The 26,646-nt window shown below is 46.0% G+C and overlaps 1 protein-coding gene across 11 annotated transcripts in view; it reads right to left on the bottom strand.

The window, feature by feature from the left end:
- Positions 1-25,659, bottom strand: part of RAPGEF1 (Rap guanine nucleotide exchange factor 1) — an 89,974-nt gene extending 64,315 nt beyond the window's left edge. For 4 of the 11 annotated variants that reach the window (XM_066980796.1, XM_066980801.1, XM_066980797.1 and 1 more), the window contains exon 1: positions 25,405-25,659. In XM_066980796.1, coding sequence (XP_066836897.1) covers positions 25,405-25,429 — 25 coding nt within the window. In that variant the 5' untranslated portion in view covers positions 25,430-25,659. Of the gene's footprint in view, positions 1-23,596; positions 23,837-24,220; positions 25,040-25,404 lie in introns of those variants that run through there. The other 7 variants (XM_066980804.1, XM_066980805.1, XM_066980800.1 and 4 more) reach the window with 6 other exon arrangements.
- Positions 25,660-26,646: the final 987 nt, after the last annotated feature.

The raw sequence follows: 26,646 nt of genomic DNA, 5'->3' as shown, positions 1-26,646 counted from the left end.
TCAGACATCTAAAAATAAAGCCCTGCAGGCTCAAGTATGCCTGTGCAGTACCTGAGTCACTCCATGCTGCAGGGAGAGTGCAAGCCACAGCTAAATCGTTTCATTCAGCTGCTGCCACGGCCCAGCAAAAAGCCCTGCCACCCCTGCCACCCAGCTCAGCTTCAGCTCTGCCTCCCCTCTTCTCGTTTTACATTTACACTCTTCCCACACTGAAAAAATCTTTGCTAGACTTGTGTTTCAGTCGGACGGCTGCTAGCTTTGAAACTCAGACCTGAAAAGCTGTAAGCTGGTGTTGCTGGAGCTGTTTATCCATCTCCAAGGTGACAAAATGTTGTCACCCGCGCTCTCCAGGACAGCGAGAACCACCGCGTTATTTTAGATGCTTTAGGGAAAAGCCTAATTGCTCGCAACCTGCCCGCAGGTTCAAAAGCTGAAAAACAAGGTAGTAAATGAGTCGTGAGTTCGCATTGGTCCCACAGCACCAGTTTTGAATGGAAAACAACTCAGCCTTCTTTCATCCTTGGAGAGAAACCTCAGCTCCCATTCATTAGGCGATGGAAAAGAAAAGCTGGCTCGGATCTGCCTGACACAATTTCCAGTTGCTTTGGACACTGCTAATTATAGTCATTTTATTTTTGACCTCTGATTACAGACTCTTTACACATTCAGTCTGAACTGCAAAGCTAGCCCTTGTGTTCTAGTAGGCTTGGGAGTAACCTTATACACTGCCCAAAAGGCACTCCCCACACTCCCCTGGGCTGCGCTCAAGAAATAAGATCAAAACATGGAAAATATGTGCTTAAACATGCTCGATTTTATTTCCTTCTTTAGCGAGTGCCGTAGATTAAGGGCAACAGTCCAGGTGAGAATGTGATGTAAGCTCTTTTCCATGAATGCTAGGGGATGAGCTAACTCCTCGTTTCTCCCTGTTCTGACTAGCGCCGTGTCCCCGGGGCTCAGATGCTGAAACGCAGATATTGGGTTCTGTAAGATTAAACAAGTCTGCACACCTCTGCCGCACCATGCTGGGGGCTCACATTTCTGCAAGGGAAAGACAGATAAGTCCCAGGAACCGGGCCAGCACCACCTCCTAAAGCAGCACTGCGAGACCAGTGTAAACTTCCCTAATATTGCTTACCCCACAAAAGCCAGCATCGCAGGAGGGCTATGCAAATCGCTCGCCTTTGAAGCGCTCCACGCTGCGGCCCCGAAGGGCCAGCTCTCTATCTCCACATACAGAGGCAAGCGTGTGCGCAAAGCGATAGAGCAGCACTGCAGGTGTGAGATTTCGGATGTAATCAGGTCAGAAGCTGCTCTCGCGTCGTTGTAGTGCTGCTTCCACAAAGGGTTAAGAAGCTGCAGGCCACAGCCTCGGTTCTGCACCCTATTCTGCACCTGATAGGATCTGCAAACAAACCACCGCTTTTATTGCCTGCCTACAGGCAGTAGGAAATTTTAGTCTTCTATAAGCACAATTTGAAACATCAGTGCCTCCAGCAAAGGGAAACCAAGATGTTAATTGAACTGAGCAGCCCAGGAGGAAGAGGAAATACTAACCCTCATCTTTGTTAGCTGCAGGATTAGCACATACCTAGACCGTCAGGAAACATAAGGTAGCTTAAGCAGTCTAAGTGAGATGTCCATCTTTCACACCACTGCACATAAACATTAAAAGGTGCTTTAGCAGTAAACAATTCTTTGTGGCAATTCCATTTCATCCTACCTCCCCCTGCCTGAACTAAAACTGCCTGGTTACATCACTCCCACAGATAACAGGTTTCAAAGCGAAGGCTACAAATACCTGCAGTTCTCCTCTCTCTTCCCAGCAAATCCAGACTTTAAAACAAGCAAAATATATTTTTTTAAAAAGACAGAGAACAACGAACTTGTGCAGAGGCAAACCCTTACAGATCTGTACAAGTGTCAGCAGCAGCACTGCAGGAATCTGAAGAAAGACCTGCTGACTACAACGCAATCAAGCCTTTTGAAGCCTTGAGGCCTCGCTAGCATGGAAACACTCACTAGAATTTTACCTGTTAATTTAGTGCTGAAGAAAAAGCAGCTATTTCCCAGCTATTTACGAGTATTACGTTGCCTAATGCGGTGATGAGTCTGAAAACCCACTTAAGAAGGGGACAGCTGAGCCTTAGTTCACTGGAGCTTAATTCTTTGCTCGAGTGCAACCTTATTTCTTGTAATCACCCTGGCTGTCTGTATTTAAGCAGTTCCTGGAAATTACCAAAAGTGGGCCCTACTAAGAACCAGTTTCTAATTTTTATTGAGCTTCCAGTTCACCGATACAGGAAGTCAGCTTGCCTTTCAAGAAGAAACACCTTTAATGCTAACATATAGCAAACAGGGTGGTAGGTAAAGGGAGCTAAAACAAGGCATGTATTTTACCAAAATCAAAGCTGAACCTTATCTCAGCATCTCTTTACACTCCATGCTGAAACAATTCTTTTATCACTGAATAAATCTGGAATTACCAGCTCTGGGAGCGAGGTTTTACCAGCAGCCCCTTCCCTCGGCTATCACATCCCCTGCAGAGCAGGGCGTCAGGTTTCAGAAGCGAGCTCCTGCCCACGGGACCTACCTGCCATGGGGGCACAGGGCGAACGCGTTCAAAGGCCACGATCCACTCCACGTGAAAAAGCACGTTTCAAAGCCACTGCCCAGATTATGTGGCAGAGAGACTTTAGGAATCTATAAATAAGAACTAACTTTCTATGGTACTTAGATTTAATTTTGGTTTTGACAAAGCAGCGAAACCACAACTGCCAAAGCTATTTACGTCTCCGCAAAACAACGGGCAATGGTCTGGCGATCCTGCTGACCAGACCCGCAAGGTGGATCGATAATGATTTCAGCTGGTGGTACACTGTGCAATATTTTGGGAGCTCATTTGGTCCATTTGGCAAGTGAGGAGCAGTCTGCCAGGAGAAACTTCAGCCCAGGAGGCCCCAGGACGTGCGCGGGGTCTGGCGGCCCCAGGTCGGGCTACGCCCCAGTGCGCCCAGAGCGCGCTTGCTTTTCCGTCGGGCTAAGCCTGCTGCTTTGTCAGAGCTTTAGCCTGATTAACTTCATGCTCTTTCGGTGTCAAACCCATTCAGTGACATACTGACTTCTGCAGCGGATTTAGCGTTTCATGGCAGCTGGGCTCAAAAAGACACAAAGGCGTGCTTATAAAAACATCTCTGGTGCCGTTCTTACAGGGGTAAATACCTCCCAGACCTTCTGCATTTAACCTCACCATCTGATAACGCACGACCACCCTGTGCAAGCTGCAGCTCTGCCCCAAGGGAAACTGTACTTCCCCCCATCAGAAACCGAGAGCCTTCAACTGGGTCCAGCCAACGAGCCAAAAAAAAAAAAAATTAAACAAAAATCACGCTGCAGCGTGGCGACAAGAAACCCTGTAAACCATGCGCCAACCACCACCTGTAATGCTGCAAGGAGAACTGACTTTGTAGGATGCACGTTTAATAATTCCATTTTGCAGTATATGAAGCATCTAGGACTAAGCTTTGTGGCAGCCTAGCTAAATATTATAGCTTTGTAATTGCTACCTAATATCACATGAATTAAAAAACACTTATGCCTGGGATAGTATCTCTCTAGGACACTGCAATAAGGAAAAAAGGGGGGGGGGCACTGCTAGCCCTCAGACCTTGACATTTTCTCTATTCTTATCTGACGATTCACAGTGTGTACATGAAGAGGAATAAAGAAGGAGGAATATGAGGAGATAGGGTGCTGCTTGGCAGTAGTCCTGTACCATGGGAGAGGGGTGCAAGCAGCCGAACACTGCAACCATCGACTGCGGGACCTCAGCAAACACCTGCTCCCCGCAAGGAGCACTCTCCCGCTACGCCCTGCATGGTCTCACGGCAAGATTTCAGATCTGAGCTCGGACCTCGTTTATTTTAGTATACATTCAGGGGAAGCTCCCCTTTCCTCTCCGCCCTATTTACAGACTTACCCTACAAAATCAACTCGCCTCCCTCCCCAGTTAAGGAGGTAAGTGTCCCCCTGTTGCCCTCCCTGTACTCATTAACCTTGCTCAGATGCTCAGCAAATAACGCTCAGCTACATCCGCTTCTGAACTGCTGATTCCTGTAGAAGAATGACAGATGGAAGGTATCTTTCCCACTCCATTTCTGGCAACTCTGCACTCGGGAAAGTCTTTGAATGCACTAAATGTGCCATCATTCTTCATTAACCTGAAAACCAACTATGTAACTTACACAGTATTGCAAAACACGAAAATGTCTCAAAAAAAAAAAATATCTGGAAGAGGCACGTTGACTTGGGAAAACCCGCTTCATAAAAATACATTAGGAGCCCCAAGTTCCTCCAGAGGCGACTCCTACAGCCTCTGTGACTTTGAACAACACAGAGCATTTCCACATCCATCCTGAACATTGTATTATACACAAGCCATAGACCCAAAAAGCTCTCAACAAAACTGCTTGATTGCTATTTTATTTAAAAACCTGAACAAAACACTGTATATAGCAGTCACAACATTAAGTTATGAAGCTGAACCCATTCATATGGAAACTTCGAAAGAAGCCCCTCAAAGAAGACGTTTTCAACAGAGCTTCAATCACTTATAAAAGAGAATTAAAAATCTATAGAAAATGCTTCCTTGACTTCAATACTTCATGCACAGTGAGGATAATTTGCTATTCGCTGGCAGAGAACGGAGCAGGAGAAGAGCTGAGCTGTTTTTCTGGCAGCTGTAAGAATCTATACTTTAAGGGAGATCACTTGAAACCGTAACACACCAGTAATTTATCATGATAAAATGCAATAATGCTCAAAGCCACAAGAACCTTACAATTTAGACTTCCAAATGAAAGGGCTTTTCCACCCAGGTAAGTCGATTCAAATCAAGGCGAAGGTTGGGAACACAAGCATCACATTCCCAATTAACTTCCTATTGTAAATGGGTTTAGTTTGAAAAAAAACTGTATACTTGCAAAGTGGATTAAGCTAATTAGGAGCCAAATTGGCAATAAAAGGAAATATTTGGGATAATTCTCATATATATGGGAAGCTGTTTCTTAAAGATTACAAGATAAAGTCCAGCTTTGCTGAGCAAAAGTAGCTGACAAACCTCCAAGGAGGAGATTTTTCTTGCAGGCGCTCTCCCTAACACCCAGTGGCCTGCTCACAAAATTTTTGCACTTACTTCTTCTTTTCCCCCTCAAGAACATCACAGTTTGTAAGAGCATTCTTATTTATTCTTTTCTGTTTCTTTAAAGGACACTCCTGTGGTATGATAAGGAATCAGGAAACCAGAGGAACTAAACCCATTCCTTCACAACATAAAACCAACGTATTCTACTGTAAAGGAAATTCATGGTTTGTGCTCTCCCGTTAGGAACCACGTCTAAATTTGCAAAACCATCCAACCAAGAAGCGCCAGCTCTGCTGAAATACTTTGCCCATTCACACACCCAGTAGAAGGCAAATCAACTGCAGACCTAGCAGCAGAGCTCTAGGATTTTGTTAAGACTTGAGGCTGAACTAAGCCTAACCTACCACCAAACAGGCATCTAGGAATTTACACGGGAATTTGCAGAATGTTTCTTTCACCCCTTTAATGTCAAATCCGCCACCTCTGTGTCTCTGAAATGACCGTGTGGTGGTTTTTCATTTTATACAGCCATAAATTCATGGCACAAAAGGATAAGCTGTGGGTAGTCAGAGCAACTGACACTTGCCATCAGTCACATGAAGAGCTAATGCAGAACAGATGTAAAAACATGTCACTGTTGGTGGGAGACCTACCTGGAGGCTGGCAGCTCGATTCCTGATGTCACCGTGACTGACAACAAAGGACAAAAGGACTAACCACGATCCTGAAGCCGCATAATATTCCTATAATCTGCTGGAAGCGTGCAGTGCCAGTCACCGGGCAGCAGGTAGTAAACAGTTTGGCAAAGCTGTCCAAGCACTAATCAGGTTACTGGAAAGAAACAACCGATGCTCACAGCAAATGAGCCTGCACAATCAATCTCGCCATCCGTAACAAGCTCTCCAGATGTAACAGTAGGAATGCTTACAGTCATTTTCAACATTTTGAAGCAAGAAACCATTCCCTTATAGTCTTAATTAGCTCCCACAGCAAGACGGACTGGGATTTGGTGTCTCCATAAATTCTTACTGGCAGAGGATAAAGAAACATTAGTTTTCCAACCTTACGTTTACCAGGCTTATTTCATAAAATTAGTAGCCAAACCAGAGTGTAATAATGAGAGATCTGTTTGGAAACAATATTTTGTCTGGAGAAAAAAAGCCACCATTTTCATTATAATACCCATAAATCACTTTATTTACAGATTACAGCTTGGGGACTCGGGGCCGATTTGGTGATAGGATTTCTCTTCTATTTGCATCATATCAGCATCTGTTCTCTTCACGTGAAAACAAAAAGCTTCCCAAGGACATTATAGCACTTTCACTGAACCACCCATATCCCCAAAAGTCTGCCTAGTTTGGTTAGTTATAAATACAACACATTTTGCAGCAATTCCTATCGTTTTAGTATTGAAAGTATGCAGCTGAGTATTTTCAGCACTGACTGGTAGAGCAGCTCTTGTTCAACAAATGTAAAACACTTCTTTATTGGAAAAGCTGAAGTCAAATGCTCCAGGATTTCCTTCAGAAAGTGATCGCGAGGCAAAGTGATGGGCACGCAAGGTGACTAGGAGCAAGTAGACTCAAAGGCACACCTTCCTCTCGCTGGACTTGTTTCTGCTGTTCAATTATACTGTGGCAGACATCATTAGTTAAAGGATTTTCACACACCTAAGGAGCCAAGTTTGGCAGTGATTTTTTTTTTTAACATAACCATTTTACTCCTATACACACGCAGTGCTTTTAAAGAGGAGATCTGATTGTGCTGTGGTACTGTATCATGAAACAATCACCTCCAAGATAAAAAGAGCCAAGCATGAGAAAAATCACAACAGGAAGGAATTATAGTCCAGATATGAGAGGAAAGGACATTGCCTGCAGAGCATGCTAGGGGGTACACAGACCCCACTTACTGCAAACAAGATTTCAGATTGGATTTTGCAGGTCAAATCTGAAACACAGAGAGTCACAATATTGCTGGGGGTAAACAGCTCCAGAGAGCATCACTGGTTCAGGAGGAGGTGGCTTCTACCAAACCACCATCACTTCAATTCGCATCTTCTGGATGTCTATTAACACAAGGATCTTTTGTTATCTTAATGTCAGTCTTCCCATTTTATCTCCATAGAAGCACAGCCTAGAAAGGGAATTCCGGAGTTCAAGCCCATGCTCCTGCTGCATCTTAAAAATCACAGCACAACCACTATACAAAAGATCACCCACCGGGACTGGATGAAAAACGAGGGAAAACAAAACAAGGAAACCAAAGAAGGAAACAAAACAGACAAGGAAAATCCTTAAACAAACAGGGAGCATCTTTGAAATCCACTCAATCCGTCTACTTAAGCGCTGTTCATTCATGATAATCTTGATTTTCTATCTAGTTTTAAATTTTCAACAAAGTAAGCATCATTTCGTTTAAAAAATGACCTACATTTGAATTTCTATGTAACAGCACAGATGTACACAACGCTTTGCATGTTAAATACGTGGCTTTACAGCCGCTTAAATTTCACACGTGCCCCCTTTTTCAATAGTAAATCTGTTCTGACATTGCTTATTGTTACAGGATCTAAAAAGCACTGAGATACAGAGGGTGCCCGACATGAGAGTTTCGATAGCAAACAGGCTATCTACAGAGAAGCTCAACAGACAGGGGAGGAAAAAAAAGGCCGCTCAGCTGTCACTCAGACTTTTTAATCAGGCTGAAACGCTTTGCTGCAGCGAGGGGGGCTCAATCTCTCCAGACCACATTGCCATCGCTCATGCTGCTTTCTTAATTAGCAGCGAGTGGACAACAGCTGTCAGTAGCCCGGAGGACAGAAAGTTATCAGCAAAAAGGGACGTGTGGTAAGGAGGGAGCCACGGAGCGGGCCTGTTAAATGTGTGAGTGGCCAACATTCGCAACAGCTCCGGCCGCAGCCGAAATGGCACGCTGATGCATGGCCCCATAAAGCAACACTGAGAGGATGCTCTTCCTACTGGCTTTAGTCTGGTTGTTTTAACATACGACTAATTGCATTTTTCTTTTTTCTTTTTTTTTTTTTTTGGTATTCCCATAACAGGAAAAGTTAAACTGAGAATAGGAGGAAATGGGAAGGCCATCCTAATGTCTCGATGGAAATATGTGGGGGTCACCGCAAAGGCACAGCGTAATGAAGTCTTCAAGCCTGCTCCTGAGGTTTTGAGCATAAAAGTTTTAACTCTGGGGAGGGGCAGGGGGGCAGGATTTCTAAATTAACAGAGAGAAATCTTAGCAGAAGACAAACTTAATCAGAGTCAACTAGAAGCTATGACCTCAAACAGCATGAAACAGAAAACCTCTGCCCAGTCGTTATCATTTCTGTGTTAGATTCCCATGAGCCTAAGTCATTGGTTATGACCTTTTTGTGACACACATTACTCCAACGTGGATCAAAAACAGACTTCTGTCCTAAAGAGGAAATACTGTCTGGTCAAGCCTACCACGTGGTTACCTGACAATTCCCTGGCTCACTGGATGATCACGACATTGGATGGTGGCCTGGCTTGGGCTAGGAGACCACACAAAGGAACATATGGTGGAAACCCTCAAGTTACTGCACTGTAAAGTTACAGTTCTTCAGCGGTTCCTGACTATATACAAGCTCCTCGTCCCCGACTGCAAGGGAAATACACTAGCTCAGCACACGCAGGAAAACCTCCCCGCCGTATTCCAGCACCTGAAATTCAGCAGAGCACATGAGCAGAGTTTGGAGGGTGCCTTTCTGGGCTGCCGAAGCATTGCTCATGCTGCATATGAGGTACATCGATGCTGGACCTGGAGCACTTCTCCCAGACCTCCACCACCGCCCGTCATGCTGCAGGAACAGCACAAGCTACTGTCCCTTTCTGGCTTTCAGCAGTTCACTGACCACAGAAACCACTGCATGGGAGTCCCATGAAGAGCAGAGCTTACCAGCACGACCCCATGAAACCTTTCCAGCGACGACGACAGCCCAGTTAGAGCAGCTGACTCTGTGCTTCTGGTTCTCGGGGAAACTACCTCGCTAGCAGAGGCGAGATGCAGGCTCAGCTCACAAAGAACAGAGGACGTTAAACATGAACTAAAAAAGAAACGCTTTTTCATTTCAAAGAAATAAAATAATAGCTTCCCTCTTGGACGGAATGATTGCTGCAATTTGTGGAAATGGGGGAACTCAATGTAATTTGTAAGCAATCAGTCGCATTATTAAAATTGCTCACTGCCCATGCCTTAATGAAAATCTGCCATCTCCCTAACGATCACTTGAGCTTCTTCAAAGAAGGTGGACATCTTTCAAATCTGGCTTTACCCTATCCAGAAAGCATGAATTTGGAGCAATTTTCTGAAGCCTGTCTGGTAGGCTGAAGTTCTGGCACTTCTAAATATACATCAGCTTTGTGAGCTTGAACCTACACGAGGGAAGCGGGGCTGCAGATGGAACCATTTCCCCAAGCTGCCAGCAGACCAGCAACACATTTAAAAAACCTCATCAAATTAAGTGCTTAATTACAACTCAGACTTTGAGACTTTGGAAATTAGGATAATCTTCTGGGAAATTTATTAGTCTCCTGCAAAAGAAATTGCAACATACAAGCCAAAAAAAGCACAGAGCTTAGAGAGCATTATCCCATCAAATCACACCTTGTGCTAGATTCCTCACCCGAATTCCCAGAAGATATCTGAGGTGAGATCCTCGATTTAATTTCAGATTCCCAAGACTCAGTGAAAGATGAGGACCAACGTAAGCAGAATGCTAAATCATCAACAGTAACCTCAGGTAAAAAGTTGAGAAGCTTTTTTTGAGGAGCTGATGGAAAGCTGGCTGTGCAGGACCTTCTCACACTTGGCTTGGTGAGCGTACCAGAGGCAGGGCCACAGCATGCACTGCACGAAGGTCTCGACACAGTCACTCTCACAGCCCCCTACGTTTACCCAGCAAAGCATGGCTCCGTCCAGCCTTGCCAGCTCCATTCCTCTAGGTGGCATGCTCTGTGCACACCTGCACTTCCCTACAAACAAGCGGTGCCACCACTTCACAGCACTGTCTGCCGCTCTCCCTGCCTGCTGAGATCTTGAATGCGTTAAAACATGATTTACCAACCCACTGAGAGGGTACACAGCTCTAGCGATGAACTGAACAGCCAGCAGAAGCTTATGGAGAAGTAGACATCATCCGTCCAAAGCAACAACTTAAACCCTAGCAGTAAATGAAGCAGAGGCAGACGCTGTACTTACTGTTCTCGCCTCACTACAGACAGCACGGAGTCAAAGGGACAGAATAAGTGCTTGCATGATGCTCTGAAAACGTAAAGCTCTAGGTAAACGTTCAGGACTATTACTCATTTTCCTTTTTGATTCATGAAATTATTACACCAAAGGAAACTGAATCTTGTTTTCCAAATAAGCCAGAACACCCCCTATTTCCCCTTGCTACCACCCTCGTGAACCATCCCCTGACACATCACGCTCAGCTACAAGAGCAGTTATCTGTTGCTTGTGCAAGTTGTACACGTACAGCCCGTGGCTGTGACACGTACCGCTATTTGGGGCACATCCCTCTACAGCTCCAGGACAACCCTGCTGAACCAAAACCTCGTGACACAAGCTCTCTGCCAGGACGCAGTACAAAAACCAATATATGCGTCAAAAAATTATAAACTAGGAGAAACTAAAGGCGGGAAGAGGTGACAAAGACGAAATCACATCCTGGTGTCACAGACAACAAGGGACAATACAAAATAAAAAGCAATCAAACGCTGAGTTCAAGTGTAGGATGAAGGAAGTAACCCAGCCGTGGGCTGGAAATCCTGCAGAAGCTGAGCTAGGAAGGCTTTACATCGGGCCTCCTTGTGTACCAGGTCGGCTGCAGGTGGAAGGGTTTCCCACCATCGCTGCACGCTCAGCCTCCGGACGGGTTCACGTCTGCAGCACGGCACTTCTTGCACACTTTTTTCACGAGCCGAAGGCCAGCGACGATGCTGCAGCCACCCGCACCCAGAGGGGGCCCGACGCAGCCCAGCGCCGCCTCGCTGCTCACGGCTGGCGCGGGGCGAAGCTTCCAGACCAAAATAACAACCGTTGTTTTTTTTTTCCTGAAAACGTCAGTTACAGAAATTAACCTAAATGTTCATTAATTTAAAACGGACTTTTGGGTGGAAAGCTATCTGTCAGCCTCAACCAAAGACAGCTCCGTGATTAAAAACGGAGACAGGCTATAACAAAAACCCCCAGCTGACCGATTAGGAAGCTCAGGACAGGGAGGGAAGTGCATTACAAGCATGTGCTCTGTCCTAATACAAGTCCTAATACAGGACTTGGCAGAAACCCAGTCTAAGTAACACCAGTGCTATGATGTTAGGAAATCCTAGAAGCCACGGAGCCAGGAGAGATACCCTTACTGAGACAGAAGCTGCTCCATCAACTCACCGTGGGTTAAATCAAATAAATTCATACCCTGGAGCAAGATATGGGGAGTGTCCAGGCAAGCCTTTACAACCATTAACGAGCCTGAAGTTAAAAACAACCTCCCTGTAAACTATCCTACAGACTTTGCCACCGTAAGAACCAGAAACCTTTTCCAATGTAAAATTCCAAGCAAGTGAAAGTATGAAAGCAGCTACTGACACGGCTCAGCCACACTCGAGTGGTGATCATTTAAGCTCGCCCTGCTTCCTACTGATATTAAGGCTTTCACAAGATTTTTCATATGGCTTACTCATAATGAACAGCTGCTCCGGCAACTGCTGGAGTCAGCATGGACTTCCTGCCCTGAGAAAAGTCATCGATATATCTCAGCACAGAAAATCGCACTCTCTTTAAAACAATTCGTGATAGGGTTTACATATCAACTGGCCCCGTGCCACCGACACTCCCTTAAACAATGGTTACACCCTGTGTACAGCTAAAAATGAAATAGCTGAAAGGGAAGACGTTTTATGCAAGTTCCCAGGGTAAAATACATCTGAGAAGCACTGGTTTGGGACTGACATTGTTCTAATGTGAGAATAAAGCTCTGAGTCCAAACTGTATTTCCTTCACCACCAGCCCACATTTATTCACACAGAACAAAACCAATCCGAGCCTTCCTTTTACGCTTCTGATGTTCTGTAACGAAGAAATCCCAGCATTTTATAAACCCATCAACTAAATTAGAAGCGCTGCAGATTGCGTTTCAACCTTCCATTAATGTTGCCTGTAGCACCGGGGAGGCCCTTTGCCAGCTATGGATCGGTCTGAAACTCCTTCAATGTTCATCTTCTGCTCAACGCAAACGTTTCGTGATCTGCTCGTACAGTGAGGCCCCGGCCACAGAGATCTCCTTGTCTGGCAACGCTGCCCACAATGCAGTCACAGTGAGACTGGGTGTCAGCACAAACATTATTGTATTAATTGCATCTGTTGATTAAACCAGCTCAAGAACAGCCTTGTTTCAATCTTCGGCTTTATAATGCAGTACTGAAGTGCTACTGCAAGTGTTGGATGGATGAGTCAACAGAAAAAATACAAAAGCATTTGTAAAGAGAGTCTCACTGCTGGATTTTGATAGGCTGCACAGCTACATAAAATGCTGGAATTTATATACGTTACTTGCTCATATACTCCATAGCTTGCTTTTTTTTTTCTTTTTTTCCAAACTTCACAGTCAAAGCTGGCCAAATGCACGCACTGACACCTGTGCACAGATTAAAGATGTGTGAGGATGTATCAGCAATCTGAAAATTGTTTAAAAAGTCATATTAGATACTAACTCTTCTCACTTGGGGAGTTTACAATGGCTCTCCACCACATTTTGGGAGCTATCTTTGTCCTTGCAGAGCAAAAACCCCTTCAGATCAGGAGAACACAGTGTTGGTTGGGGATCAGACCAACACGCTTACCACTGTGCCGTGCAGATCTTTTCTTCCTTTCTCCCTCAATTGAACTATTTTCCACTGTTTCACATAAGGTCAGCAGATGAAGGCTACCGAAAAAGTGGGATTTCGAAATTCATAGAATCACAGAATATCCCGAGTTGGAAAGGACCCACAAGGATCATCGAGTCCAAGTCCTTATCTCTCCCATTCAAAACAATGTGCAATGCATCTACTTAAAGCTGAGACTGCTCGTTGTGGGGGAAGCCCATGGAAATACCCGCTGACCAGTTTTTATCTCCAAACAAGGTCCTCACGCTTGCAGTTAATCAAAAGCTCAACCTGGCAGAGATTTTGGTTCCCTCCGCTCCCGCTGCAGGCTGGGGTAACGCAGAACAGCCTCGCACAGGAGAGGCTTTCAAACACTTTTGATTGCAACTCCACCGCAGAAGACAGCTCTGCACTACGGAAATTGGCACCGATTTACCTGCAAATACCTCATGTGGTCAAGGTACAAAGGCACACAACAGCAAGGCTTCAAGTTATCAGCTTCCTTAACCAGGCTGCGCCTCAGCTCTTTCTATCTTCTTGCACAGGGAACTGCTGTGCATGTTTTTTCCCCGTTGCGTTTTGCTAAGTCAAATAAAAACAAAGCAAAACCAGATGGCACAACAGGGAAAGGGGGCAAGGACTCCAGTACTTCCCCCAAAATGCACACGCACAGAAGGTGATCGGTGCTAACTTCAGGCTCCTAAGTCTGCTTGCTCACTAGCATGGCTGCTCTTCTGTTAAACATCTGTCACAGTCAAGTGTGAGACTCGAGAGCAGCATGTGGAAAGTGAGTCAGTGCCCTTGGATCCGCGAGTCCCGCTCCCTGCTTACACCTCGTCCTCCTGCTGCAGCCCTGCCCCGTGCCGGCAAGGCGCTGCGCAGCGACCGCGCGCTTGCTCCAGAAAGTGTTAGTGCCCTGAGCTCTCCCACACCACGTACCAACATGAAAACCTTCTGCATTTCAGTCCCTGAAATTTTCAGGTTTCCCTCTTCTGCAGGGGCTTCAAAGTAAGACGTGCCCTTCGTTTCCCATCAGCATGCAAAAAAAGTAAAATCCAGGCAGACAAATTGCCTCCTACGTTTCACGCAGAAGCCGAGACAATTATTGCAAAACCTGCAGTCTGCTTCAGTAGGCACAGCAAAGCAATCATTTTGGTTTATTTCGTTTTCAGTTTTATGGAATATGTAAGGAAAATAAATAATAATCTCAACTGGACTTCTCCTGACAAGCACAATGTTGAACCACGGGCCAGAAATCACATTTTGCCCATTGCAAAAGAGAAATTGGCCATTCTTCAGCTGGTATGATTCAGGATAAAGGGCATTTACAGCTGTATGAGTTAGAATATTTTGGGAAAGAGAGATGTTTTCAATTCCTTCTGGTTCATTTACTAGAATCTAAACATCATAGCTTTAAATAATCCCGACAGACGAAGCAGGCCAGACCTTCCTATCCAATACAGCACTACCATGCACTGCACCAAGAACTGTCTGTATCTTCCCTTTCAGTAAAAGAGCAGGGAGGGAGAAAAAGAAACCGGAGCATTTACCCAGAAGAGCAGAAGCCTCTCTACCTAGACCCATTTGTTTCACTCTGCAAGTATTGACAGATGAGTAATGAAAGCTCTGCTGCAGACACGGGCTCTTCTTCAAGGCAGCATCAGTTAATAAACCACAACCACAGCTGCAAAAATATTAAGGAATTTAACCAAATGACTCCTTCAAGGGCACAGGAGGATAAAAGGAGGAGCCAGTTTCTGTGCTTTGTTATCATCCCAAAACCCAAGATCTCACCGTGCAGCAGCACCACAGAACAGCGTTGCTGCTCTGGGTATAACACCCAACAACAACCTCACCAAACGGGCGCTGCTGAGCCGTGATATTTCGAGCATGATTTTGTTTCCCCATTGTGATAACACTTGAAACATTACACCGGGTTGCCAAAGCTTTTAGATGTGAAGCACCTCATCTGAGAAGAGTTAAAAGATAAAAACAAACGAAAATAATAATAAAAAACCCACAGCCTGTTAGCTCTCCCCACAGGGCAAGCCACAACACCGGTAACTTCGCAGCGAATGCTGTTTTGCATAAGTCATCAACTTTGGATACCCGATTCAGATCAGGACCTCAGTCAACAGCCATGTTCGCACAACACGCGCGCCGAGAGCGATTTCGGGATCAGTTACGCTTTCGCTTGATGTGGGAATTTTTTGGCTATTGCCAGTAGACCGAGTGACCCATGGCAGCAATCTTGCGCGTTATTATTTACAGCAGCCGTGAGTACGCAGCGAACTCGAGAAGTATCAAAACAATGACATAAGTGATCAACACCCCTCAGACGTGGCTGCGGTCGTTGCTAACACGATCACACACCTTGCTGCCAGCGCCGCGCAGGATGCGCAGACAAACCCACCTGCCCCGCTGCCAGGAGTAATCCCTCGGATGCTCCCTCGGCTTCTCCGCCCACATCACGTCGCCTTCAGCCAGAACACGAGGCGTAAAACAGCCATTCAGGCGGTAACTCTGGACACAGCCAACTACGAGCAACTGCCAGGTCTGTATTTTTTTCTTTACGTGGCTGCACACGGGGAAAAAGCCACAACCCAGACGGCCCCAGGCAACGAAGCACGTTGCGCCAGCGCCTGGTCAGAGAGACGGTTTTGATCCCTTCCACCTTGGCACTTCCCAGGCTGCCAGCCAAGAGAAAGCTTAGGGAAAGTTTCACGTCTATCACTTGCGGTCTACCTGATGTCTCCAAGGAGCCCTAGACGTATTGCAGTGAAATGTACACCTAAGATTTGAGGTCTACTGAACAAGGCTATAATTCAGGAGAAAACCTAAGAGTAAGAGCTGCCAAGGCATATTTAAAGAATTTGTATAAATGCTTTCACCTGAGACAGACAGGAGCAAAACCATCTCTGTTTAAAGTCTATATGGAAATACACAGACAGTCACAAGACCCCACGTCTCTCTTTACTTGCCCTGCTATTTTTACTGCGATATTCAGCTTTGAACAGCAACCCACTGTCCTTGATCGCCTCCTCCGACCCATCCCCAGAAGCGACACACGTTTCCTTTGTTCCAAAGGATTTTGCTTTTCCTTGGCATTCCCCACTCCAGGCCAACCAGTTCACAACTTGAGTAGTCTTTGTTCTAGCAGCAAAGAAAACCATTTTTATCAGTGTTTTTACCTATCAGCTTGATGCCAAATCATCTCGGCTGAAGGAATGTGATACTCCGCGTCTCCCTAGGCTGAGCAGCACAAGGGAAGCCAAAGAAATTTAACTTTAAAGGTCTAGCATCTGTTTCACCTTCAGGAAGCAGCAGCAAATTAGATAAAAACGTTGCTAGCTCACAGATTTGCCACCAGCAGCAGGGTGAAGACTAAGAGAGCTCCTGCATGCCTCCCCTTGTGGTGCACGGGTTTGCTCTTTAGCTCCCTCAGCAGCAGTTTGCACAGGACAGGATTTTCTGGGGGCAAGGGGTCTTCTTGTCTTTGGGGGCAAGGTTTGGCAGCCTCACCAAACACGCAGCACATGGTTCGAAGGCAAAGCGTCTCGCTTCGTGTAACTGTAGCACCAAGGAAGGTGCAGAACAACTTCCCAACGGGACAGAAATCTGCCCGAGGATGGCATTCACCCCCCCCGAAATGAGTTGGGAACGTTCAGCGTTATGGTCTGCACTACTCACAGTCTCATGGGCTCTTCCTATAGCCTGTGGCAAAACAGTGTAATCAATATTAAATCGTTTTGACAATTGCTGGAATCCTTGAGGGACTAGAAGCTATGGGAACAAAAAATATATACAAAATAGATTATTGAAAACTGTGGTTTTTGAAAAATGTTTCATACTTCATCTAAGCAAAACAGTATGCTTTTCAGCATAGCTGCAACTTTAAACCAGCTTCACAAAAACTGTAATTCTGAGCAAGGATACTCTTCAATCACCATAAATCTCTCTTTTATGAATTTATCTAACTTTCATACATTTAGAAGTAAAAGCTTACTAACTAACACAAGTGTGCTGGTACAAGAAGTCAGGAAAAAAGGAGAAGTTTCTATGCAGTAAAGAATCTATACCCTATCACTCTCAGACCTTGCTTATACAAAAAGGCTGCATTAATTAATTCAGCAGAGGTTAAACAGAGTAACTCACTGCACGATCTCCTCATTTTTTGAGGATAGTCAGATCTATCTTGTGCCTGTGAATTTAAAATGCAAGATAAACGGAGACGTGTTTAGATTGACAGAATGCCTGTGCAACAGAGCATAAAATCACAACCTTAGTTAAATCATCAAACAGCAAACTGCACCGTCTAGGCCTTAGAAAAAGACTTTATATATATATATATATGAGCAGCAAAGCTAGCAAAACTGTCGATTCTTCTTCCAAGGCAAGAAACGTAGCTTCCTCGCATCTCCCTTGGCATTCCTCTGAAGAAGCACCACATGTTAGCAATTCTGAAATTACATGCCTACCGACTGATGCTGGATGGCCAAACTGGACATAGGACAGCTGCGTTTCCCTTTTGCCATAATAAAGGAGCGATTTGTAGGCACTTCTACTCATGACGATGGCTGAGAAATCACATTTCCATAGGAAAAGAGGCTACATACGTAAGAAGGAAGCTCACCTTTGAGCAGAAGCAGCACGTTCTGAGTCAAGACTCAGAGGTTCTTTAAAAGGACACCGTCCAAGGGAGTATCACAAAATTGGCCATATTCAAGAGAGCCACCTCACTGTAAACAACGTACTCCAAATAGCATTTCGTAAATTCATTACAGACATCTGAACAGGGTGGTTCCCCAACCGTTCGAAGAACCTCTCCTGTAAACTACAACAGACCAGACTGACAGAGCAGGGGACAGAAGTGCCGCTGGTCTGAGAGGTGAGGAGCAAACAGCTACCCACAGAGCACACAAAAAAATAAGCCAAAAACAGAGAAAACCCGCCTCAGTTTCTGCCAGTCATGTTCTCTTAGGTATCACTCATAAAGCTTGAAGAAAAGGTTTCAGTGTCATAGGACTTTCAGATGCACGATGCTTTTTGGGTGCAGCAAGCTTCTCCCACGTAGGAGCCTTGGAGGAGCAATCCCAAGCGGTAAGAGTGAACTCGAGCCATGCACCACTGCAGGCATGCTCCAGCAAAAAGCTGGCATCAGACTTGACATCCAATTCCGTGTGCGCTTTCTGAGGACATTTATATAGACAAGGCACCTCCTGCTCCAATGCTCTATATTTTCTGTAAACCCTGGAAATTCATAGCTGAGCTCTAGCCAAACCTGGTGGTAGACCTTCCTAATTCCTCAAACTCACTATTCTCCTATGTTCATAATTTAGTTTAAAGCATCTTCTAACTGGAAAAACAGAATCCATACATGAAAAAAGTCATTTAAGTGATAAAAACACATCCAAAAAGGAATATTTAATTTCCTTATTTATAAAGGTGCAGCACTCATTACTGCTGAAGTTGCATTGGAAGTTATGCAAAAAGTGGATGGGAACCACCTGCCCTTCCCCATGCTCAAATTGACAGACTTATGTTAATAAAGTTAGAACACAAATAAAAACGTAATACATCACTCAGTGAAAGCTGTGTTTTAAACAGTATTGCCTGCTTTCTGAAGCCCACCATCAGAAGGACCCACGGAACACAGCTATGTTCCGTATGTTTATGGGTATGTTAGAATGTACTATGCAAGCAGAACTAAAATATTGATTTCCCTGGGTGCCCTTTATTACATGACATTCGGTTCGTAAAGGAAACTTTCTAAATATGGAATTAATTCCTGCGGCTATTTTACCACCTCTTGGGCAGAAACACAATTAAGAAAAAATCAAAAGGTAGGGGATAGCACAATGCATGCTGTACACTGCAAACACGTTCCTTTGCCACCAGTTACTATAGCCCACCTGCAAACTACGATTTAACAGATCTAGAACTACGTATTTGGTCTATTGGTAAAATTCTGTCAAGGCTTAATCAACCAACCAAGCTGCAGAACCCTTTTACTCCAACATTTACCATCTGTCAGCAACTATTCGTTCATTTTAAACCTCTACTGATTTATTTTCCTTTCTTTCCAGAAGCCTAAGAAGGAAAATCTCATCTGCTCTCTTTCAAAACAGAATTACCCAATATTTTTGTACGTAAAAGGGATGAAATTAAAGTTCTTACTTATTCTAAGTGCATATGTTAGGTATGCAACAAAGAGCACCCCACATGAAGCCTTCAGAGAGTGAGAGCATCAGAGTACAAGCAAGCTTTAACCTTTCACCCTCCGCAGAAAAATTAATAAAGAATTCTTAGAGACACTGACAGCATCACCGAGATGTTAACTTCGATCACCAAATGCACGGTATTTTCATGACACCAGAAAAGCTCTACACAAAGCAGCAGAGACCAGATAAAGTAGGATCGTGGAAAACACCCATTTGCTTGACCCAAAGAGCCTCAGCCCCATCATTAAGAGATCTCTTCAAGTGCTACCTGTGCTCAATCAATCCTTCGTTGTATGAGGGGAAACCAGTCAATACGATATCACCCCAAACACGAAGCGAACGCTCTGATACAGACCATCTTATGCTTCTGTGTGTATTCACTCCTTCCTTGCTCTCAGCACGAGAACGCTAACTCACAAACACCAGAGACACGCTACAGTACCAACCATAATAGCAAACAGATTTAACGTCAAGAGAGCGTTTCAAAGCTGAAGACCTTTCAGTGAAATATGCAACACAAATAAAAGTGGACCAGTAACCTTACCCTGCAACTTTCTTTTTCCCCACAACGTATGTGGGGACATGGTCTCTTTCTCACATAGATGAAATTGTTTCCTCTGTGAGCATCGGTGCCGCAAGAAGAGATCAGCAATGTATTTTTAAGAATGGGTGCTATGGGTCAGGTACTACAGCAGTGAGCTTGTCATGCTGCAGGAACGTGAATAGCAGAAATGCAGAACATTCCTTCAGCAGCACGTCCCAACCTGCAGGATTCCTGCAGCTTTTCCGGATGGCTGAAATTCATCTTCTGTCTCTTTGCCTTGGAACAAGGTGCCATGAAAGCCGCCAGTTGCCTCCTTCTTGCCAGCTTTCCCTTCCTGTCATCCCCCTGACTTTCCCTATCTGCTCTGCTTAGCCCACCATTCCCTCCTCTTCCAACATTTGTGGATTGGGCTTCCTCTCATTTCCTTTTTTTTGGGGGGTCTTTCCTCATCAGCAGCTCCACTTGTGATGCCCTTTTTTCCTTCTCTAGTCTCCTTTTATCCCACCTTAGAGTTCTAGGGCTGCAAATTACAACTTGCAAAGGTGAATAAACCTAGGTTTCCTCCAACCAGCTCCCCCTTTCCATCTAATCTCTATTAAAGCTCTGAGAATGACACACTGTTCTCTATTACCATCCCTTCAACCTATTATCTTCTCCAGTATTTCTCAACTGTACAACACGAAATCCAAGCTTCAGTTACTTAGACAAAGGCAACAAACAAAGCTAATATTCCTGCAATAGCTGGGTGAATTTAATACTTCTTCCACGCTGCTATCACGACAATGGCTGAATGCTCTAATTTGCTAATGTTAATAAAGAAAAGAAGACAGATGTCACACCAAAGCAGAATCTCCCAAAGGAAGGAATACCAGGTTTCTTCCACTCATGCTATACAGAGCAACAACTGAAGCCATGCTGACAGATTACAGGTCCCTGGCAAAAACAAAATATTCTCGGCAAGTGAAACAAGGACCTAGGCGAGGGACATTTGTGTGACGTTCTGGCTGAAGCAGCCTTCCACTCATCTCTCTGCTCGCCAGGAGGTTAGCAAGAGCCAGCAAGAGTTACCACCACACAAAATCACACAAACAGATATATTTAGTCATTGCGGTTCAAGGAAAACGACTGCTTGCACTGAAAATAAATTTAGCAATTGTTTCCAGTTTCTGCTTTTTCATTGACTAAGGCACAACCCAGCTGCTTCGCATTCCAGGAGCCTTCAGCTGTCTTTTTTCCACACTCGTTGTCCACTTCCTTCTTAGAACTGCTGCGACCATCCCGGTCTTGCACCAGCCGTCCTGCAGGCGACATTTCTGAACACACCAGTGTTGAAGCTCTGCAACACAACACCTGTCAACCCATGATGACTTATAAAAATGTAAAATTACATTCTTTGTGTTGTTTTCTTGGTAACACTAAGTAACGATCATCTTGCATTTGCCTCTACACAAAACTAAACAGGATTATTGATGCTTTTGAAACAAGTTACAGTAAAATTCAGCTGTGATGCCACTATCTGAGGGGCCTGTAGTGGGAAATGCAGAAGATGATAAAAGCGTGTAAAACATTTCACAGAAAATTATTACTTGGTTTAAAAACCCTCAGTAGAAAAATCACTTATACTGGTCAACTGCAAACCTTCTAAGTTACTGACTTGAAAGCCTTCACCTAAACTCAAGCACATGGTGTAGAGGTATGGGCACAACTGAAGCAAGAGAGCTGTGCCTGCTAACTCACCTGCACTTAACTTGGAAAAAGAGAGACTGCAGAAAACTGCACAGGTGTAAAGAAATAAAAAATAAAAAAGCAGGATCCAGGCTAACAGAATGATCCAAGAGATGACTACAGTTCAAATATACCTTTTCCAGAAATAACAACCCAGCAAACTTCACCTCAATACAAAAACACGGACAGATGCGCAGTTCAGAATGATGTAAATCAGCACAGAGGACTCTAGGCAAACAGTAAAGTTCCTCTCAACACAGGAATGATCTGGCCCCCAGAATTGTTCTATTTTGCCATGTGCTTTAAGAACAGAGTTCTCTCTCCTAGGATTACCACTCAACGTTGATATCACCAATACTAAAGGAGGAAACTTCAGAGATGAATTTGCTTATCAGGCAAATGCTTATCAGAAAGAGGTGAAGACAACAGCATTTTCAGTCTGCGGGGAATAAATACCTCCAGTTGAGTCCTGAGCTGAACAGAGATAACTGACTGCACGCCATGCAGCTAAACGCTTGAAACCGCGGTCTCAAACAACCTTTAGCAGACGGCTATTGAAAAGGCAAGCTTACAAGGGATATGAAAACCCTGCAAGAAAGTACAAGATTAAGATTGAAAACTTCAAGTGGAATAAACCTTCAAAGTACAGCATCCATATGTTCCCTGGCTTTAATAAAGGGCAGCATTGAATAGACCTTCCTCACTGAAAAGCTTCTATTTTTAGACCTGAGGGTGTCTTACTGCTCCCTTATTCTCCCTGAACGATGCAGAATAGTTCAACGCCCTGGAGCGTGTAATCCATCAGGTAAATAAATACAGGAATTCACGTATTGCCATGGTAACACGAAACCCAAGCAGAATCTGCGGCCTTGTCTGCTTTCTTGGCATCCCCGCTTTGGATTTTATATCAAAACTATATAACTAAGCAGGGTGAGAACAAGTGTCTTCTGTAAGTAAAGACAAAAAGTACAAACGTATCACTTCTAGAGTAAAGAAAAACCAAGGCTGGATGCTGTTCTTGCTCCTCGAGTCAAAGGAGGATCTGCTTTCAGAAAACACTCGGAGGTCTTCCTGGCTGGAGCCTAAAGGAACGGGGATTCTACAAGAAGGAAAAACGAAATGTACCGTCCTACTCGACATTACCAGATGGCTCCCCTTCGCTCCAAAGCAGCGCTATGAATCACTCTACAGTAGCCCTTCTGGTGACTAAATAGCAGTACCGAGAGGCTCCAGAGGGAGCCTCGTCCTCTCTTCCTTGGTGGACAGGATGGTAGCTATCTATTATCTACTATCATTTATTTATTTTTTTCTATTATTAAGTGTTGACAACGTGTTTTGTTTAAAGAACCTGGGAGTAGAGATACATGTAAGATCTCTAGGGATCTCACCCTTAAAACATGCTTTTTAATCCCACAGCCTGACTAGATGAACATTTTCTCCTTCATGCGGAGTCAAACCAAAGCCCAAAACAATTCTGAAGCTGTTCACGATAACTCATTATCGGGCAACAGTCTATTTTATTTACAACATAATGGGTCTTGCATGCATTTCCGTTCCCATAAGAAAAAAACAAATACAAATGTACACAAATAGGCAGACCTTAGACCTCGCAGCATTTGTTTCATGACTCTGTATCCTTTGTTCTGCTACTGTATACATTTCAACAAATATTATTCCAGTATTACTACAGTATTACAGACTCTGTTTATTCGGTGACGTTATTAACTGCACTGTTTGTGTCAATCACAAGTTCAAACACTCAGAAACCGTGATCAAGAGCATCCTGTACAGAAACAGCTGGCTTCCAGCCCTCCTTCCCTCCCCTTCCCCATCTCTTCTCCTCCAGTTTATGTTTGGACTGGATTTCTTTTTTTTTTTTTAATAATACCCTTCTTAAAGAAATGAAAATACAAGCAGCTGTAAGAGGACAGTTTCCCAAATTTACAGTTTCTCTTATTCAGCAAATCATCACCATGATACACACCCACTAGAAAGAACGCCTCCGCATCACGCCTTCACCCATTGCATCTTCAAACTGTACATTTACAGCACTGACCTGGGGACGGATCCTGCATGATGTCTTGAGTTCTTCAATGGGAGTTCAGTGTGTTGCAAGGTCGGGTCTCTAGGTTGCGCAGCGTATGATTTTTGTATGGTATTTTTGGCCTTTCTGTTCTATTGTTTATGGAACCGCACTGCATTTGTGTGTGTCTACAGAGTCATCTTCCCGTGTTTGAACTCTTCACGCTGCTTCGCTGGTGTGGAGTTATATTTACTATTCTCACAGGGTTATTTACTGCACGCGAATAAACAAAATGTGATCACTTATTTATACATCTGCAATTACTGTCTATAGCGCTATCAGCATTTACTAAAACCCCAAGCCAAATTCGCCTCTAACGTTAACAGGTGGCAATTGTTTTAGAGCTGGCCCCAGGTCTATAAATGCCGCTAACCCCTTCCTTAAGCAGTTACCTGCTTCCAGGAGAAAAAGTGGCAGCGATATACCAGTAAGCGTTGGAAAGAGAGAGGCAGAACCCCAAAGCAAAGCGTTACATTGCAATACTATGTCAGGGCTGGTGCATCCGATTAACCCGTGATATTTCTGGAATAACATTTGTCCCATGATGCGATGCACACTTGTTAGACAGTGACTTAGTGCTGAGAGCTGGAAACATGCCTATGCGCTGCGCTTCAAAGCCGGCTGCCAGGCAGCCAGTCTGCTCGTCCCTTGAGGCTGCTCCAGAACCGTAGCACAAGAGAACATATTCTTGTACAGCGCAGCACAGAAGCCAGAACAAACCGGGATCGAATGATCAAAACCAGAGAAGGGCTGCTACCAACTCTACTCCTTTGAAATAGGAATCTTCCTAAATCAGCGGCTGCTGTCCTGGGAAGCCTGAATGCTGTACTTCACACATCCTGACTCACGCTGCTACCGCACGGTCCCCAGTAGGAAAGTGTCTAGCTGTTCCTTACAATAAAAAAAAAATACAAAACAGCATTGATTTTTTTTTCTCTGCTAATTAAATGCAACATAATTAAACCAAATAACTTCAGCGCTTGATTTGCGAAACGCTAATTGAATCTTTAAACGTACTGCTCCCGCTACACGGAAAAAAACGGGGGCATTCAACCACCTAAAGTGACAACTGAGAACCAGACACGACTCCCGAAGCACAGCGAGACAATACCATCGTGCTCGAGCGTTCCCTGGGAGAGCAGGAGAGAGCTCAGCAGCCTCCCCGCGCTCCGGCTGTAAGGCAAGCGCCCCAGGCTTGAGGGGAGAGCCTCGCAAGAAAAGAGGAAAAAATGAGCAAGTTCCCCCCGCCATCTGCCCACGGACTCATCTTTTCTGATCTTGCACAAACACCAGAAGAGGAAAGTTGGAGAAGTTGCAATTAATCATTGCGGGTAGGCCCCAAAGCGTTGCAGCGCCCCGGCTTTGCTGATGCTTTGCTACATTGAAAGGACGGTAGGGGAAGAAAGGAAAAAAAAAAAAAAAAAAAAGAGGACAGAAATACAAAGGAAAAAGGAAACAAAAAGGACAAAAAAAAAACGGACCAGAAGACAAAAAGCCTGACAAAACCAGCGCGCGAGCCGGGCAGCGCGGCGGGGGCCGAGGGCGGCAGCGGGGCAGAGCATCCCCGCCGCTCCCCCGGCCCCGGCCGCCGTGACAGGAGCCTCCGGGCGGCCCGGGGAGCCGCGGGGTGCCGGGCCCTGCCCGCCTCCCCCCCCGCCGGGCCGAGCCGGGCCGCGCCAGGCCCTCGGCGAGCGGCTCCTCCGGGCCGCGGCGTGAGGGGAGGCCGGCGAGCGCCGCCTCCCCGCCGGGCTCCCCCCCGGGGGCCTCCCCGGCCGCCTCACCTGCTTTCTCCAGCTTGCCGGACATGTCGCAGCCGGGCTCCGGCGCTCAGGCCCGGCCGTGCAGGAGCCGCCGCCGCCGCCGCCTCCTCCCGCTTGCTGCCGGCTGCGATCCGGGAGAGAGGCGCTGCGGCGGGCTCGGCGGCGGAGCAGGGCGGCGCGGCCCGCCCGCCCGCCCCCCCGTTAGCCCAGCTCCGCCGGGCCGCTGAGGGGAAGAGGCGGCCCGGGGGCTCCCGCCGCACACGCACACACACGCGCCGGGGCCGCGCCGGGCCGGGCCGGGCCGCAGCTCCGCCTGCCGGCACCGCCGGGGAAGCGCCGGCACCGGGCGGGGCCGGGCCGGGCCTGGCGGGCGGCGCCTCGGGGAGGCCCCTCAGGGGCCGGGCTGCCGGGGGTGGGCGCCTCGGGGTGCTGGTGGCTGGGGGGGGTGGGCTGGTAGAGGCCCTGAGGGCTGTTCTCGGGGGCGTCGGTGTGGCCGGGGGAGGTGCGGGGCTCCGGGGCCTGCCGTGGGAGCACCACGGGGAGTTCCCGGCTGCTGGTGCTTGGAGATGTGCATCGGGGTCCTGGGCCTCTCGGGGAGCTTAATCCTGAGCAGAATCATAGAATCATGAAATCATTAGGTTTGGAAAAGACCTCCAAGGTATCTAATCCAGCCGTCACCCTACTACCAATGTCGCCCACTAAGCCGCGTCCCTAAGCACCACGTCCAACCACGAATCCTGAAGTCCTCCTTCAAAAGCTCAGCGCCTACCAAACACTCTGCCTCCTTCTGCATTTGCTGTTAGGGCAGAATCTTGCTTTTAGGGGTATTGGCAGCAAAGTTAATGAACAGGGAACGAGGGTGGGATTTGCACAAACCTCACCCTAGTTTTTAACCAGGTGGACGCCAGTGCTCAGCATCCTCGTGGCATCGCATGGACACGTCAACTTCCACACGTGTGGCAGTCTCACTGAAAAAAAACAAACAAAAAAACAGGTTCACCCACTGCCACCAGCCCCACAGAGGCTGCAGACAACAACACGCTCCAGCTCTCGGCTGCTATAAACCCCATAGCTCCACTTTTGCTATCTTCACATCTGCGCTGGCTGCAGTTTGCGCTCAGGAAGCACTGACAGCTCTTGGTGGCAGGACACGAGCGTGGGGACGTGCGGGAGAGAAGTGGGTTCTGCCTAGTGGAAAACGACAGCAGTTGGTGGCGATGGCCCTAGGCCACAATAAAAGGATTATGGTCCTATTTGAAAATG

Source organism: Anser cygnoides, chromosome 20 (genome assembly GCF_040182565.1).
Source record: "Anser cygnoides isolate HZ-2024a breed goose chromosome 20, Taihu_goose_T2T_genome, whole genome shotgun sequence".
NCBI lineage: Eukaryota > Metazoa > Chordata > Aves > Anseriformes > Anatidae > Anser > Anser cygnoides.
The sequence above is the reverse complement of the archived record's forward strand: the minus strand, read 5'-3'. Positions and strand labels throughout refer to the sequence as shown.